The sequence below is a fragment of the Centruroides vittatus genome, unplaced genomic scaffold (genome assembly GCF_030686945.1).
Source record: "Centruroides vittatus isolate TY-2023 unplaced genomic scaffold, ASM3068694v2 contig_1213, whole genome shotgun sequence".
NCBI classification, from domain to species: Eukaryota; Metazoa; Arthropoda; class Arachnida; order Scorpiones; family Buthidae; genus Centruroides; species Centruroides vittatus.
Window position 1 is genome coordinate 732,052 of NW_027120776.1, and position 15,060 is coordinate 747,111.

At 27.2% G+C, this 15,060-nt stretch overlaps 1 protein-coding gene across 1 annotated transcript in view; it reads left to right on the forward strand.

Moving 5' to 3' along the window:
• LOC136986144 (acyl-CoA:lysophosphatidylglycerol acyltransferase 1-like) overlaps positions 1-14,146 on the forward strand; it is a 29,349-nt gene extending 15,203 nt beyond the window's left edge. The window contains exons 2-7 of the mRNA XM_067283623.1: positions 4,554-4,623; positions 6,241-6,465; positions 8,084-8,298; positions 8,661-8,797; positions 8,884-9,023; positions 10,009-14,146. Of these exons, the coding sequence (XP_067139724.1) occupies positions 4,578-4,623; positions 6,241-6,465; positions 8,084-8,298; positions 8,661-8,797; positions 8,884-9,023; positions 10,009-10,433 (1,188 nt within the window). The 5' untranslated portion in view covers positions 4,554-4,577 and the 3' untranslated portion in view covers positions 10,434-14,146. The remainder of the gene's footprint in view (positions 1-4,553; positions 4,624-6,240; positions 6,466-8,083; positions 8,299-8,660; positions 8,798-8,883; positions 9,024-10,008) is intronic.
• Positions 14,147-15,060: the final 914 nt, after the last annotated feature.

A 15,060-nucleotide genomic window follows, 5' to 3' on the forward strand; every position in this document is an offset into this window, starting at 1 on the left:
TTTCTTCTGTTCACTACATATACATTTTGGTCTTTCAACAGATATTTGAAACATATAATACCTATTATTGTTAATTGTCTACTTGGACTTTACTTATTAATAGGACTTTATACTGGTGTTTAAAGATTGGCACAGTAATGAGAGTTTAGAAATTATTACTACAGATGATATAATAAAGAAATCTTGTTCTTTCCTGAACTAACTCTGAGAAGTTAAAACAAAATAAAAGAAATAAAGTTAAAACATGTTTAATTATTCATAAATATTTTTATCAACTACATGTGACTCCACTTCAATAAAAATTAAATCCTGTAGATCCTAAAATACATTTAATTTTCTTTAAGTAGTTTTAAAAATTCTTAATTGTGTTATTTTTTAGCTATATTAAAATTGTTGAAAGAGTTTATGAAATTTCGAAATAGCATACTTTCATATTCATAATTGAACTTTTTTAATTTGAAATTAATTTTTATTTACCTGATCTTGCCAAGATGTAAGTCATAATAATTATTAAATAAAATATGTATTCTTATAGTAATACATGTGTTGTACATCAATATATAATACAATAAAAACTTCAAGAGGTAGAAACATGTAAAAACAAAAAAAAAAATTTGATATTACCATCAAATTTTTCCTATGGTAGAACCTGTGAAATGTGAATAGAAATATGTATATAATGTACCGATACTTCTGTTATAAATTCATATTATTTAATAATTAGAACTTTTTTTTTAATAATCTGAAACCGTGTTTTAAACTTTGTTGCTTCGAACACAATAAAGTGCTATAAATTAAGACACTTGGCGGTTTTCTCATCTTTTAGATCTAAAGATGAGAAAACTGCCAAGTGTCTTAATTTATAGCACTTTATTGTGTTCGAAGCAACAAATTAGAACTTGTCAAAGATGGAAACATAAACAAGTATTGAATCAAAAACTTGACACAAAAGCATTAGGAATAAAATCAAACCTATCAATATTTATTTTATTTGCATGAAATTGAATTTAGGTCAATAAAAATTGGCTACATTTACATTGCACATTACACTTTAGTGTTTTTACTTAAGTTTTAAAAGGATGGAACTTTGCTTTCCTAATGCATTGATGCATTTTAAATAGAACATATTACTGAAATTTTGTATATTTTATCTTTTAATTATAACTAAAACAAACATATAGAGCTGATATTTGACCAAGTTAACCATTCAGGATTGCATTTAAAAGATAGATTTTCAGTGAGAAAATACAAAAGTTTACTTAGAACATACACTTGATACACACACACACTTCCCTTGTTTGTTTGAGAATATTTATTTGGTATGTATAAATATATATTCTGCTTCCTTTTTTCCCTGCAAATAGAAGTGCAAAACTTGTTCAGTATCTGACAATATCAGACTGCATTTACAGTTGCTTGATGTTCAAGAAAATCAATCACCATGGTAATTCCTAAATTTGCACTGTAACATCGTCTTCAACTTTGACTATGGAGGTGAAGAATATTTCCAGGTCATTGATGCACTTCTACTGCTTGGTGTCACAAAATGAACAATGGTCATCTCGTTTCCTGTCATGATAAGTTTAAGTATCATTATAGATTGTATTTATTTATATATGAGCTTGCACACCAGACATTTATGATTTAATAAGTTCCGGAACAAATGTTTATTTAAAAATCAGAATCATTCGATTGTAATGTTCTCAACGAAGGCCTTTCAAAATGACGGAAAACGTTAGATAATTGAATTAAATGGCAGCTGCATTATAAAGGGTTGTGTGTCGATGATAAGTTCTAAAGAATGTGTTGTTCTCACCCTAGTAATGTTGCAAATGTGTCAATGAAGGACCTGTTTGAATGATTTTCTGGTTATCAGACAACAACTTTTGCACACAGTTGCAAATACCTTTCTGAATTGCAGCACATTATTCACAATGTGTTGAATATGCTCCATAGGAATGTTCAGTTCATCAGCTACTTCATACACTATTGTGGTTCTACATTCACATACCAGGATATCACTTGCATGATCATATCATCTCTCAATGCACTTGGGTATTCAGAGTGAGGTTTGCCAACCCAATCTGTACTCCCATTGGTAAACTGCTTATGCCATTTGCATATGACTTTCCTGGACATCACCATTCCCTACACCCATACTGCAATCAGTAATAGATGTTGGTAGGAGATAAACCTTAGCAATGCAAAAAATGAATAACACTATGCACTATTGTACTGTACATGTCCATGTCTCATTAGTAGTGCTTTCATGTCTCTAGCTACATACAATGGTGTTGTGACCCATTCCCATCACCCAACAGATAAACAGGTCATCGGAATTTCATATATTCAACTATGAATTCTTTCTACCTTGTCTTTCAAACAAACCAAATGTATTTATTTGTGTAATATGTATTATTAGATTATTTTGAAATGAATAGTATTGTAGATATTACAAAATATAAACAATATTTATTTACATACAAAAATAAAATAAAATTATACATTTTATAAATATTTTACCATTATAATATGTTGTCAGCAATGTTTATCTGGAAAATAATACATAAGAATCTACAGATTTAAAATATGGAAAAAATATTGTTCTTAATGGAGCATAAAACAAAATGTATTTTGGTTTTTCACAATCTTCATTCCTGAAGATGAATTTGAATGCTTGAATTTGGGGGGATTTTATGCTCTATTAAAGCAAACATTTTTAATGCACTAAGAATGCTGTGTAGCTTAAAAATATATATATAAAGTGTTTGATTAAAATGTCTCATTACATAATTACAGATGTAATTTGCGTGAAAAATCTTCTTTCCATTGAAGTTCTGTTTGGAAAGCTCGAAAACGTTTGTGGAAAGAAGATTTTTCACGCAAATTACACCGGTAACAGGTTCGGTATTTAGTATTTCATCCCCGGATGTCGGAGTGAGTGAAAAATATATATATAAAGTGTTTGATTAAAATGTCTCATTACATAATTAAAAACTATAGAATTATTTCTTTAAACACTGACAAGTTTTATTTGGATAATCTTCAAAATAATAAATTTTAAAGTTGTCTTTAAAAAATGCTGTTTAGGCTTACTAGATGTCTCGTTTTGACCAGGATTGTCAGATGACCAGGATTGACCATGATGACATCTCCCAGTGTCCTGGCCAGTTTGTCATTCTGTCCCGGTTATTTGGTAAAAGTTTAATAGTGCTAGATATACAAGAAGTAAAAGTAGTGCAGCGAATATGCAAGAAGTAAAATGGTGATTTAGCAACTAAATAATCCCCTCTGTTACACTCACTATTGCCAATCTAAATATTTTGTATCTACATCTAAGTACTTTTAATGTTGTCTAGCTGTTTTTCCCAAAAATTACATCTAAATTCATTAGGCCATATGGCCTAATGAATTTAGATGTTTAATTTTTTCACAGAATTTATAATAGCATGTAGCCTATGCGATTCAGATATTTTTATTTCATTTTTTAGATATTTTGTTTCAATTAGAGTTGGAAAGGTTGCAAGTTATTCTGGTGACGTCATTGTTGCGCATGTCCTACCTTAGTCAGGTTCAAATTGCTAGTCGGAATTTGTGATTATTTTGTACTATACCGGTACATTAAATTAATTTAATCTCCAAAATGCCAAAAAGAAACTGTGTGTTTACTGATGATTGAAAAAAGTCTGTGATTGTATTGACAAAGTGAAATAGGAACTGTGCTTTTCAGAATTTCAGTAACTCACTAAAAACCACTTGAAATGTGCAAAACATAAGGCAAGCAATAGGAACTTTCTCAAATATATTGTCATATTTTAAATGTATAGATTTAAGTGACAAAGAATTTGATAATAAGTGACAAAGAAAGTTCACACTAGTGATAAATATTAATAACTTCTTAATAATAAGATATGTTTAGTTGAGTTATTAAAAATTGCTTTTAACTCACTGTTTTTGTTAACACCTTTATTTAGCCTTTTCAAACTTAGGTACTTATCCTAGTAGGCTTTATTTTCTGTTGTGAGTATTTTCTCAAAATTGTCCCAGTTTGAGAAAAAAATATTATGGTAAGCCTATTTTTACAAATGTTTTCATGTTGTACTAAACTGGAAGTAAGAGTAATGCAACAAAAATAGATGAATCCAGAGACAAACATCAAATTCAAACTATATTTTAAATAATTTATATTAGAGTTAAAATATTAAATACATAATATTTTTAACATCATATCTGAAGGAAATCTATAAAAGGTTGAAAAATTATATTTACAGAATTCAATATCTTTAAAATAAAATTTCAACAAATCATATTCTAAAAGTATTAAATAATTATTTAAATGTAATATTGTTATATTATTGAATAATACATTATCATTTAATATTTATGATATTACATATTTGTACACAACAAAGCATTTTCTATAATTGCTTAATAATTTTAAATTATAACTGGATAAATTTAAGTTTTCTATAATTTTAGTATTTAAGTACATCTTTAATACGTGAAACTACGTAAAATAATTTTGTTCATTTATTTATTTACTTTTATTGTAGAAGGAACATACGGTGACAATTATAATGGATACAGGCACTGCTGTAACTGCACAACAAAATACTTCTTCAGGTAAGAAAATTGAATTTTTAATCATTTTAAAATGCATTAAAACACATTTACTTGTTTGTTCCTCTTGCTAGATTTTAAAGATTCCAAAATTTCAATGTAAAAATATTATATAAGAATTTTAAAAATTTAATAACTTTATAGTAATTATCTTATGCATATGAAGCCATTTAAAAAGTGTTTTCATTTTGAAAACACATTTTAAAAATGAGTCTTTGTTAAATGTATAATATTCAAACAAGACAAAGTAGAAATATTAATGAAATTTAAACATAAATAAAATGTAATGTAATCTAATGTAATGTAAGAATCAGTCTAGTGTATTAAATACACCAGATTGATTCTTACATTACATTAGATTTTGTTAATAATGTATCTGTGTGAATATTTAAGATCAGATGAAAAATTTATAGCAGAACACACAGTAAATTGGTTGAAAGTGAAAAAATTAATTTCCAATTTTGAACATTGGTCAAAAGCAACAAAATGCCATTTGAAAAAACCCTGATATTGGTTTTAAAGTATAGTTAATCATGAGTAATAACAGTTTAAATAAAATTACAATAGATTTATATTATAACTTAATTATTCAAGTGATAATATGAATCTATACAACCACCAAAGCCGAATTATCGGGCCAGAGTCGGCTATAATAAATAAATAATTAATAAGACAATTTGGCACTAGAGCTTGGCGCTAGGCGCCATCTCTTACTAAATTAATAATAATTTAATCATTTGGAACTGGAAGAAAAGAAATTGGCCTGAAACGGGACTCAAACCCGCAACTTCTGCTATCCATGCAGACACGTTACCAGTTTCGCTACCCGGACCTTCGGTCCGACCTCCTCCTCCAGTATATATAAGCTAACACGACGACCATCGACGGCCATTACAATGCCAGCTGGGGACACATCAAGTGCCCAGGTTAGTTGTTGTTTATTTATATTTATACACTTTGCCAGGGTTGTGATGGCTGGTTGTGTGCCTTGGGAGGACATGGGCATTTGATGTGTCCCCAGCCGGCATTGTAATGGCCGTCGATGGTCATCGTGTTAGCTTATATATACTGGAGGAGGAGGTCGGACCGAAGGTCTGGGTAGCGTAACTGGTAACGTGTCTGCACGGATAGCAGAAGTTGCGGGTTCGAGTCCCGCTTCGGGCCAATTTCTTTTCTTCCAGTTCCAAATGATTAAATTATTTAATTTAATTTAATTTAATAATTATAATTTAATTAAATTATAATTGCTAAATTGTCTTATTAATAATTTTTTTATTATAGCCGACTCTAGCCCGATAATTTGGCTTTGGTGGTTGTATAGCTTTATAACGGGTTAGTTGTTGTTTATTTAGATAATATGAATCTGTAATAATGGCTATAATTAATATTGCTACTCATTCATAAGTCTGAGTAATAAAATTATATTGTATTCAAATGTTAAAATAGAAAAGAAATGCTCGTGTAATGTAATAGAAGAGAAATATGAAATTGTATTAAAACTATGAGGAATTATTAATTAGTTTAATTAAAATAAATAAACTTTATTTGAATTAGTTTTCCGTAGAATAAAATAGTTTTATATAAAAAATTAAAAAATAATTTTTGTCTTGTTTGTTTTAGTGATGGAAATTCGTCACATACTTCATATTATTCGATGTGGTTTAATGGTGATATACGTTGTTCTTAACAATTTGTATACTATCCCTTCCTATCTTTTATGGTGTTGGCTGTTCCTGTTTCCAATTAGAGTGGTACATCCGAATTTTTATTGGTACTTAGAAGGTAAACTTTTGAAATGGATGCTGTGTTCAGTAGCATCATGGAGTTGGTGGGCTAAATATTATAGTAAGTTCAATTCTTATATACATTATATTATAAAAATTAAATTTTTTCGGATAAAAATATGATACAGGCTGACCATGTTAATTTATTGAACATTGTATGTTTTGAAACCTTCATATAAAGTATTCATTGTCAATAGTTCTTAATTTTAGATTGGTTTAAGACCATTATTATAAACTAAAGAAAACTTTTCAAAATTCAATCTGGATTCAAATTAAATAAAAGCTGTTGAAGTGAACTTTTAAGTATTTAAATATTCTCACTACAATAAAATATTTCATATAATTTATGAACTAAAGAATTGAAATAGTGCAATTATATGACTAAGGTTATTGTAAACATTCTTTAAGAGCTAACTTTTGTTAAATTAGTAATTTGTTTCTTGCATATTAAAGGAAATGTGTAAATAAATTTGCACAACTGTCTTTATTTGAACATAAATCACTTATTTGTCATAAATGATACAGAAACATGAGAGACACTACTACTATAAATTGCTTATTTTCTTTGCTGTTACTAATCAAGGGTGGTTATTATTTCCTTTGCACATACCTATTTGATATCTGTTACTAATGCAATATTTAAATATTTATTTATGAAAATTTTGATTTAAAAAAAAAAATTAATTATACTCTTGAAATGGCAACTAGTATCTTTATACTGACTGTTACTTTCTTTATAACAGTAATAATAAAATAATTAAAAAGTTCATCTATTATATATTGTACATTTTACATATTTCATTTTCTATTAAAGTTTGTTGAATAAATATGATACCTACCTATCATGGTTAATGCTATTTATAAATTTTACATTTATTTCCCTAAGTTTTCATAAATCCTTGAATAGTAATCACATCTCCTATTTGAGAATGATTATTATTTCAATCTTTAAAGAGGAGATGCAGTTATTATTCAAATAAAACCAGTAAAACTATTTAAAAAATGTAAAAAATATAAAATATTGAAGACATATGTAAAAAAATTGTGATTGGAATGGACTATAAATAAGACTGAGAAATTTTTTTTTGTATATGTCTTCAATATTGTATATTTTTTAGATTTTTTAAAAATATATATTATCACGGATTTTTAGAATTCTTTTTTCTTTACAGTAAATTTATATTACTAACATGAAACAAAACATAAAATAACTTAAAGGAGTTTAAATCAATGTCTAAAGATGGACATAAATCATTACAACAACTGCTACAAGAATATATATTAGTGAGATTGAGGCTGAAGTTTTAAATGCAAAAATGTGTACGTGGGACATTCAGGGCCGCTTTCCTGTAAGCCTAGAAGTTTGACAATGGCATTTGGAATGTCAAGCATGATTCCACTGACTTTCCAAACACCATTGTCAAACTTCTAGGCTTACAGGAAAGTGGCGCTGAACGTCCCATGTACACATTTTCGCATTTAAAACTTTGGCCTCAACCTCGCTATTATTTATCAGAAATTTTAATTTTGTCGTGTTATTCTTTCATATTTAATATTTTGTTACATATTATCATTTTCACGAGTCTTAATTACATATGTATGCATATTATTTAATGAGAAATTTAAAAAAATATATTTAAAAATAATATATATTGAACAACCATCCTTTAAATTCTTAGTTGTAGAAATAGGAGAAGATATCACACCCTGTTTGGAACAGCGTTGTTTAATTTTGGTTAATCATCAATCGACGAGTGACGTACCACTTTTAATGACTGCCTTCGAGAATAAGACTGGAGTTCTAGAAGGTGTATTATGGATCATGGATCATTTGTTTCGATACACTAATTTTGGTCTTGTCTCATCAACTCGTGGAGATTTTTTTATAACTCAGGTAATTGATTAACATTCATTCTCCTGCATTTATTTTAAGTTCTTAATGATGATGCAAGAAATTTCTACAGAATAAATTTTTTATTATTGTCAGTATTATTATTAGTTTTATATGAAGACATTTTTTATGTTGTTAATTTCTAATTATTGAAAATTATCAATACATACAGCTTTAATAGTAAATTTATGTAACTATTGACAAAATAATTGAAATCATTATTATTTTTGGATTAATTTAGGATATTTTGTAAATTTGCATAATTTATATCAGTGTTAAAAACCACACAAAACAGTATGAAAATAATACAGTATAAATTAATTCTATCGTGTCTTTATTTATTTTAAAATTAAATTTTTTACTAGGGTAAAAATGTACGCAGTAGTCAATTAAAATCTTTAGAAGATCATCTTTTCAATGTTTATATGCCTCGTACAAGACAGTGGTTAGTGCTGTTTCCAGAAGGTGGATTCCTGAGAAAAAGAAGAGAAACAAGTCAAAAGTATACATAGTTTTCTTGAAATTTCATAGTTAAATTGTATAAAAAAATGATACATTTTGATTTTTATTTTTTATTTTCTTTAACAGGTATGCTGAGAAAAACAATTATCCCTTTTTGCAGCATGTAACACTGCCTCGAGTAGGAGCTATGTATACCATTATAAATTCACTCCGTCCTGGGAAAGTGGAAGAAAATTTAAAACAAAGAAGGAACTCAGATATACTTAGTACATACATTTTTTTATTTTTTATTAAGTTTTTAGTTAGTAGCATTATTAAAACATAATATAATATAAATGTAATAGTAATTAATAAAATATAAAGTATATTCAAAATCTTCTCAGGATTTCATCAGCATATAACATTACAATAACCGGATTAAGAAAATTTTCATTTAGTTTCTTGATATCATTTCTCACTATCATACCAAATCCTGGAAATACATACTGTAGTCATCATATTTACTTCCATTACAGAACTGCTAATGCTATTATCAAGTTTATAACGGCAGAATTGTAAGAAATTGAAGGATGTGGTTTTTGGGATTATTTACAACTTCACAAGATAGTGCATGAAGTATTTATCTGAACAAAAGGACTCTTTTAAATAAAATGTATAAACTAGTTTTTGGTTATACATTTTAGTTCAGTAAAGTGATTCCAGATATGAATATATAGAAATAATACAATAACATATGCTATGAATTAACTGTCGGTTCCAGGGAGGTTTAACTTATTTTACATATTCTTCATTTACATTTTTTCAGAAATATGTATATTTTAAGAAAATATTCCTCTTTGCAGAAATTAACATATTGCATTACATATGCATTCTTACTTGTTTTAATCTATATCTATAATGATTTTTCAGTACAGTGCAGAATTTTTCTAGAATTTTCTACTTGGATTATATTGGTGTTTAAATAACTTTGTATATTTTAAATTTATATGATCATTTCTAGGTATAACCTATCATCTAACAATGAGAATAAAGTATATTTTGATGTTTTCAGTTATGTGTAGTTTCAGTTTAGTTATATTTAAATATTTAAGTTTTTAAATATAAATTATAATAATATCCTAGTAATGTCTTAAGTTTACTTAACTGATAGTTGATTTTATTTCAGACTTTTCATCTCTAAATTTAAAATAATGTCTTATTTATAATTACTGTTTTATTGCAAAAATAATTTAAAAACTATTTTGTTTACAGATAAGAAGCAAAAAGAACCATTACGATGGGTGATTGATATAACTATAGGCTACCCGGACGGAGGGAAACCGTTAGATCTCCCAACCATATGCTCTTCATACCGTCCTTCGTGTACCACTTACTTTCATTATCGATGCTACCCTATAGATGATGTGCCTGAAGATATGGAATCCATGAAACAGTGGCTGTATGATCGTTGGGTAGAAAAAGAACATCTATTAGATGAATATTATAAAACAGGAAAATTTCCTCATAAATCTATACGGGGTGATTCTAATTCCAATAATTACAAATTAATGTCTCAACCAACAAAAGTGATTTTTAGTGACTTTTATATTGCTTTTTGTCATTTATTTTATGTTGTATCATCCTTTTTACATTATTATATTCTTGGGCATATGTGGCAATTTGTATATACTTTTTGAACTTCTAATTAATCAAAAATTTAGTTTTTATTTCTTTCTATGCAAAATAAGAATTTTTTATTGGCAATATGAAATTATTAAGTTATGCAAAATATCCTACTGGTACTATTTAAAATCTTTTAAAACATTTGATGTAGTAGAGTCAAGAATCAATCATAAATTGTTCCACGTTAGTTTCATTAGTATATTTTTTAGCTTAGTTAATCATTCCTATATTCCAGATTGTTCCAAAGACAGTATTGTATTTTTATGAATGACTAACAATATCAAAGGTAAATCGAAGATTTATTTTAGAACATAAGCAATTACAGATCTGTGATATATAACTAGCCTTTTGGCTTTTAATCACCTTGGTGTCTTTGATAATTTTTGTATACTTTTCACATTTACATTTTCTAAGCTTCCATATAATTTATTCTGTAGCACTTGCTTCCAATTTATTCTTATTTTGATACCTAGTAGGATACATATCATGCAAAATTATTTAAATATTTTATATTCTAAATCTTTACTTTAGTTGTCTTCTTTCATATGATGATTTATTCTGATACTTTGGGTCCAATCTTAATTTGTCTTTCTTTGAACTTCTCTTGCAAGGTTGTGAACAGTGGAAATATTTTATTTATTATAAATTATTAATCTTTCCAATAAGTTAAGTCAGAAAATTTATTTGATATACATAAGAATAATTTTGCAGTAAGTCTGATAAATTGTCTCTTCAGACATATCAGTATATCATAATTTGAGCAGTTTGTTTTACTAATTAAAAGAGAAACAACAAGCAAAGGACTTTATTATATAAACTAAAAGATAAAAAAATTTTCTGGTTAGTAATGTTCATAATTGCTTTTATAATAATTAGATGCCATTTTTTAAAGTACTCGGAATATAATTGTTAATTTTTTAAATATGAGAATCTTCCTGTTTTAGTGTTGTATGTATGTATATAAATATATGTAGAAAGAGTTTTCTTCCATTATTTGATCTATTTTAAAACTGATTTACTTTTATAATGTGCATATAATGTATTTAAATGTAAATTAAAATAATGCAAATGAAAACTTTTGTATAATATAAGATGAAATATGTAGGTTTAGGTGTAAAATAGATTTTGTTGATATGCATCAATTACGTGGCAATGATTCTCAATGCAAATTTTGATTCATCAGAAAATAATTGAAGTGATGTTCGCTTAGATCGAAGAATAGAAACTTTTAGAAATTCGTACGTTACTGACTGTAATGATTTGTTCTGAGAGAATATTTTAAACTTTGGTACAAATTGGACATTGCAGATCGAAACATGCTTTAATGTATATAAAAATAGAGAGTTCCTTCAAAACTAATTATTAATCTTTCCATTTTTTTAGAAATATTTCTAGTTTGTATTAATCTGAAAGATTAGTGCATATACATCAGTTAAATATTATATCTATATATGTATATCAGAATAATTACACAGACTATTCTTAAAGGTGTAAATGCTCTATTGTAGCGGATCATTTCATTTAACGTAACTGTACTTAGTGAATGTCATTCCAGTATTCTCATTCATCTTTCGATATTACATCATATCTTTGGGGAATGGCATAGAGAAAACAACGATTTAGGGTCTTATAACCAAAACAGAGCATGTAGCAATTATAGCAATGCAGTCAATCATTTGCAATATTTTTGGTATATAGAAACTCGCACTCGTGTATCTGAACTTATATTTGCCCACCAGAAATGATTGATGATAAATATTTAAAACAAACAAAAGAGTAAGCACATCTGTAGCAAGTTTGGTTGTTATTTGTTGTGATATGCATTTTCTTGAATTAACAAAGTAGTATGAGCTTCACTAATTGTGACTGTGCAATGATACGTGAAATTATATGTCTGATATTTGCTACAGATAACACAGTAGTGCCTTTAGTATTTAAGTAATATCTTTGGGCTGATATCATTAAAAAAAACAAGAGAGATTTTTTAATTAGTGATTAATAAACAATACAAGAATATAATAAATATTTGGTTTATGAATCACTAATTAAGCATCACATTGTACATATTCTAATCATTGCATTGTTTGATATTAACTTGATTTTTAAAATAGAGTTCTTCCAGGAAATGACTCTTCAAATAAAACTTCAAACGATTTTTATCATGCTTGTGAATATTTGGGATTTGTATAATATTGGATAACATATACAAATAAACAATTAAAACTTAATTGGTGATTCAGAAAAGTATTTTCGCTAATGAAAAGAATGACAAATTGTTTCACAGTTTGATTTTCCAATTTTTAAATGATGTTTTCTCCATTTTAAAAGTATTAAAATATTAAAAAATTTGCTTTACTCATTAAGTAATGCACAATTAAAAAATTTAAAATGAATATCAGGTGATTTAAATGTTCTTAAACTTATTGTTTTTTTTTAAAAAAAAGTGAATGTGAATCATAAAATAATGGACAAATTATATTTTTAGAATCTGCAAAGAATCTTAAATATTTTACGACTTTCATCTTTCGTAAATTTTTTACAAGTGCATTACGCATCTTAAACTATATGAATCATTAAACTACGCAATGCACGTAAAAGATCGGAATGAAAAATGAACTTATGAAAAATGTTTTTGAGTTTTTTAACTTGTAAGAATTTAATTTGTGCATTGTTTCATGATTGGAATTAAACAGAAAAAAAAAAAAAATGTAATTCTTAAATTTAAAATCACATCACTGACATCATTAAGAAAATTTCTAAAAATTTAATTAATCTGTCTTTACAGTTCGTGTAAATTTGTCATAACGAATCACAAAATTTGATATCAAATGAAAATATACAAATTCCAAACTCAGGCATTTATATAAGTATATATATATATATATATAATTCAGACATCTTTAGCAATATTAAAAGATGTTTGAAAAGCAGGATTCTTTTTAATGGTACTCACGGTTAAAAAGAATTCTACGAAAAAGAAATAAATTCAAACTTACCATTATCGTGCTTAACATTAATGAGCATAATGTAAATGGATAAATTATCTATATATATATATATAAATTAATCCACATGCAAATTTTTAGAGTTAATTATTGATGAAATTTTACAGTGCTTGTTGAAGAAACTTGTTTTTATCTGTTTTAAATATTAACATTTTCTTAAATTTGATAGCTTCCATTTAATTTCTGTATTAGTATTTTTTATAGAACTTCTGAAATTATAAATACATACTCGACACCAAAGTTCTTGTTTGTACGGTTGTGGTTCGAGTCCAGTTTCGAGCACGAATAATTGCATTTGCCAGTTTTATAATGAGGAGCGTTGCTTGGAAGGAACATTTACAACCACAAAATTAGGCAACGTCATGCAATCTAACTAAACTAGACTCAAAAAAAAAAAAAAAGGTAAATCTTATCTTTTATCCTCGTTACAAGTAATTATTCATAAATGAATTCCAAATTTTTTTTAACAAGCACTGTACAGTACATATTGATTTCTAGTTTATAAAGAGAGGAAAATGATTTATGTGAAATGTAGTAAAATAGTTAATATATTTCTTAAAAATTTGCTTCCATTATTACACAAATTATTATGTTAAAGAAATTATTTTAAGTGGTAGAATTTCTAAAAATTCTGCTCGAATGTAAAACGTGTAGATGATCTCTGTTAATGGTTATTGCTATATGTAGAAATAGTTAAATAATAAAAATGCTACGTGGAATAATTGTGTTAAATTATTAATTAAAATTCCATATTCTTTCATCAAACTTTACCTATTTTTAATAAGATTCCTCCATATTGTCTTATCACTTTCCCACTCCCTTCAACTGTAATGTTCTCCTTCACAACCTCTCTCTTACTTTACTCTTAATCCAGTTCATTTTCTTAGGGTTGATATTCATGGATGGAAAATTATTAGTGTGCATAAGTGTCTAGGCAATTCTCCATTATGCTCGAAACAATACTGTACAATTGTTTTACTAGTATATTTTCAGATGAAACGGGAAGATTACCGAGTTTTTTCAGGCAACTGAGCGATATAATACTTGATTTATAGAAAAATATATACTAGAATTAATCATGATGATTGTTAAACCACTTGTACTATTATTAACTGTAAATTTTGTTGAAAGTGTAAGGATGATAATGTTTTTATCATTATTTTATAGTTTAATATTGTTAGCATGTGCAAGAATAGATGCAAAAATGGAACCCGGATTGAGAAGAGAAAAATAGATAAAACAATTTTGAGGACCGTTCAAAAATTGGAGAAATTTTGAGTGGAATGTCGCAAGCTTCAAATAGTATTGATGAATAATATCTGGAGATATCAAATGATATTTTGAATGTTTTATCTTAAATTGTGTGTTGGGAATTAGTAGTGATTTTTGTCTTTTCTTTCCAATCCTTTCCCGGATCCCCAGAGAGATCCTCCTGCTGCTCTGCCATATAACTATTGTGATTTTTGTCTAATTGAAATGTGATCAGACGAGTAAATTTTTTACCATTTTGGACATTCAAATACCATAATAATGGCCGACGAGCGAGAGAGAAGACCGAGCCGTGTTTTGGATTGGCTGTATTAGAATGAAGCCCCGAATCTGTATTTTAAAATTTTTAAGATAACAACATGAAGCT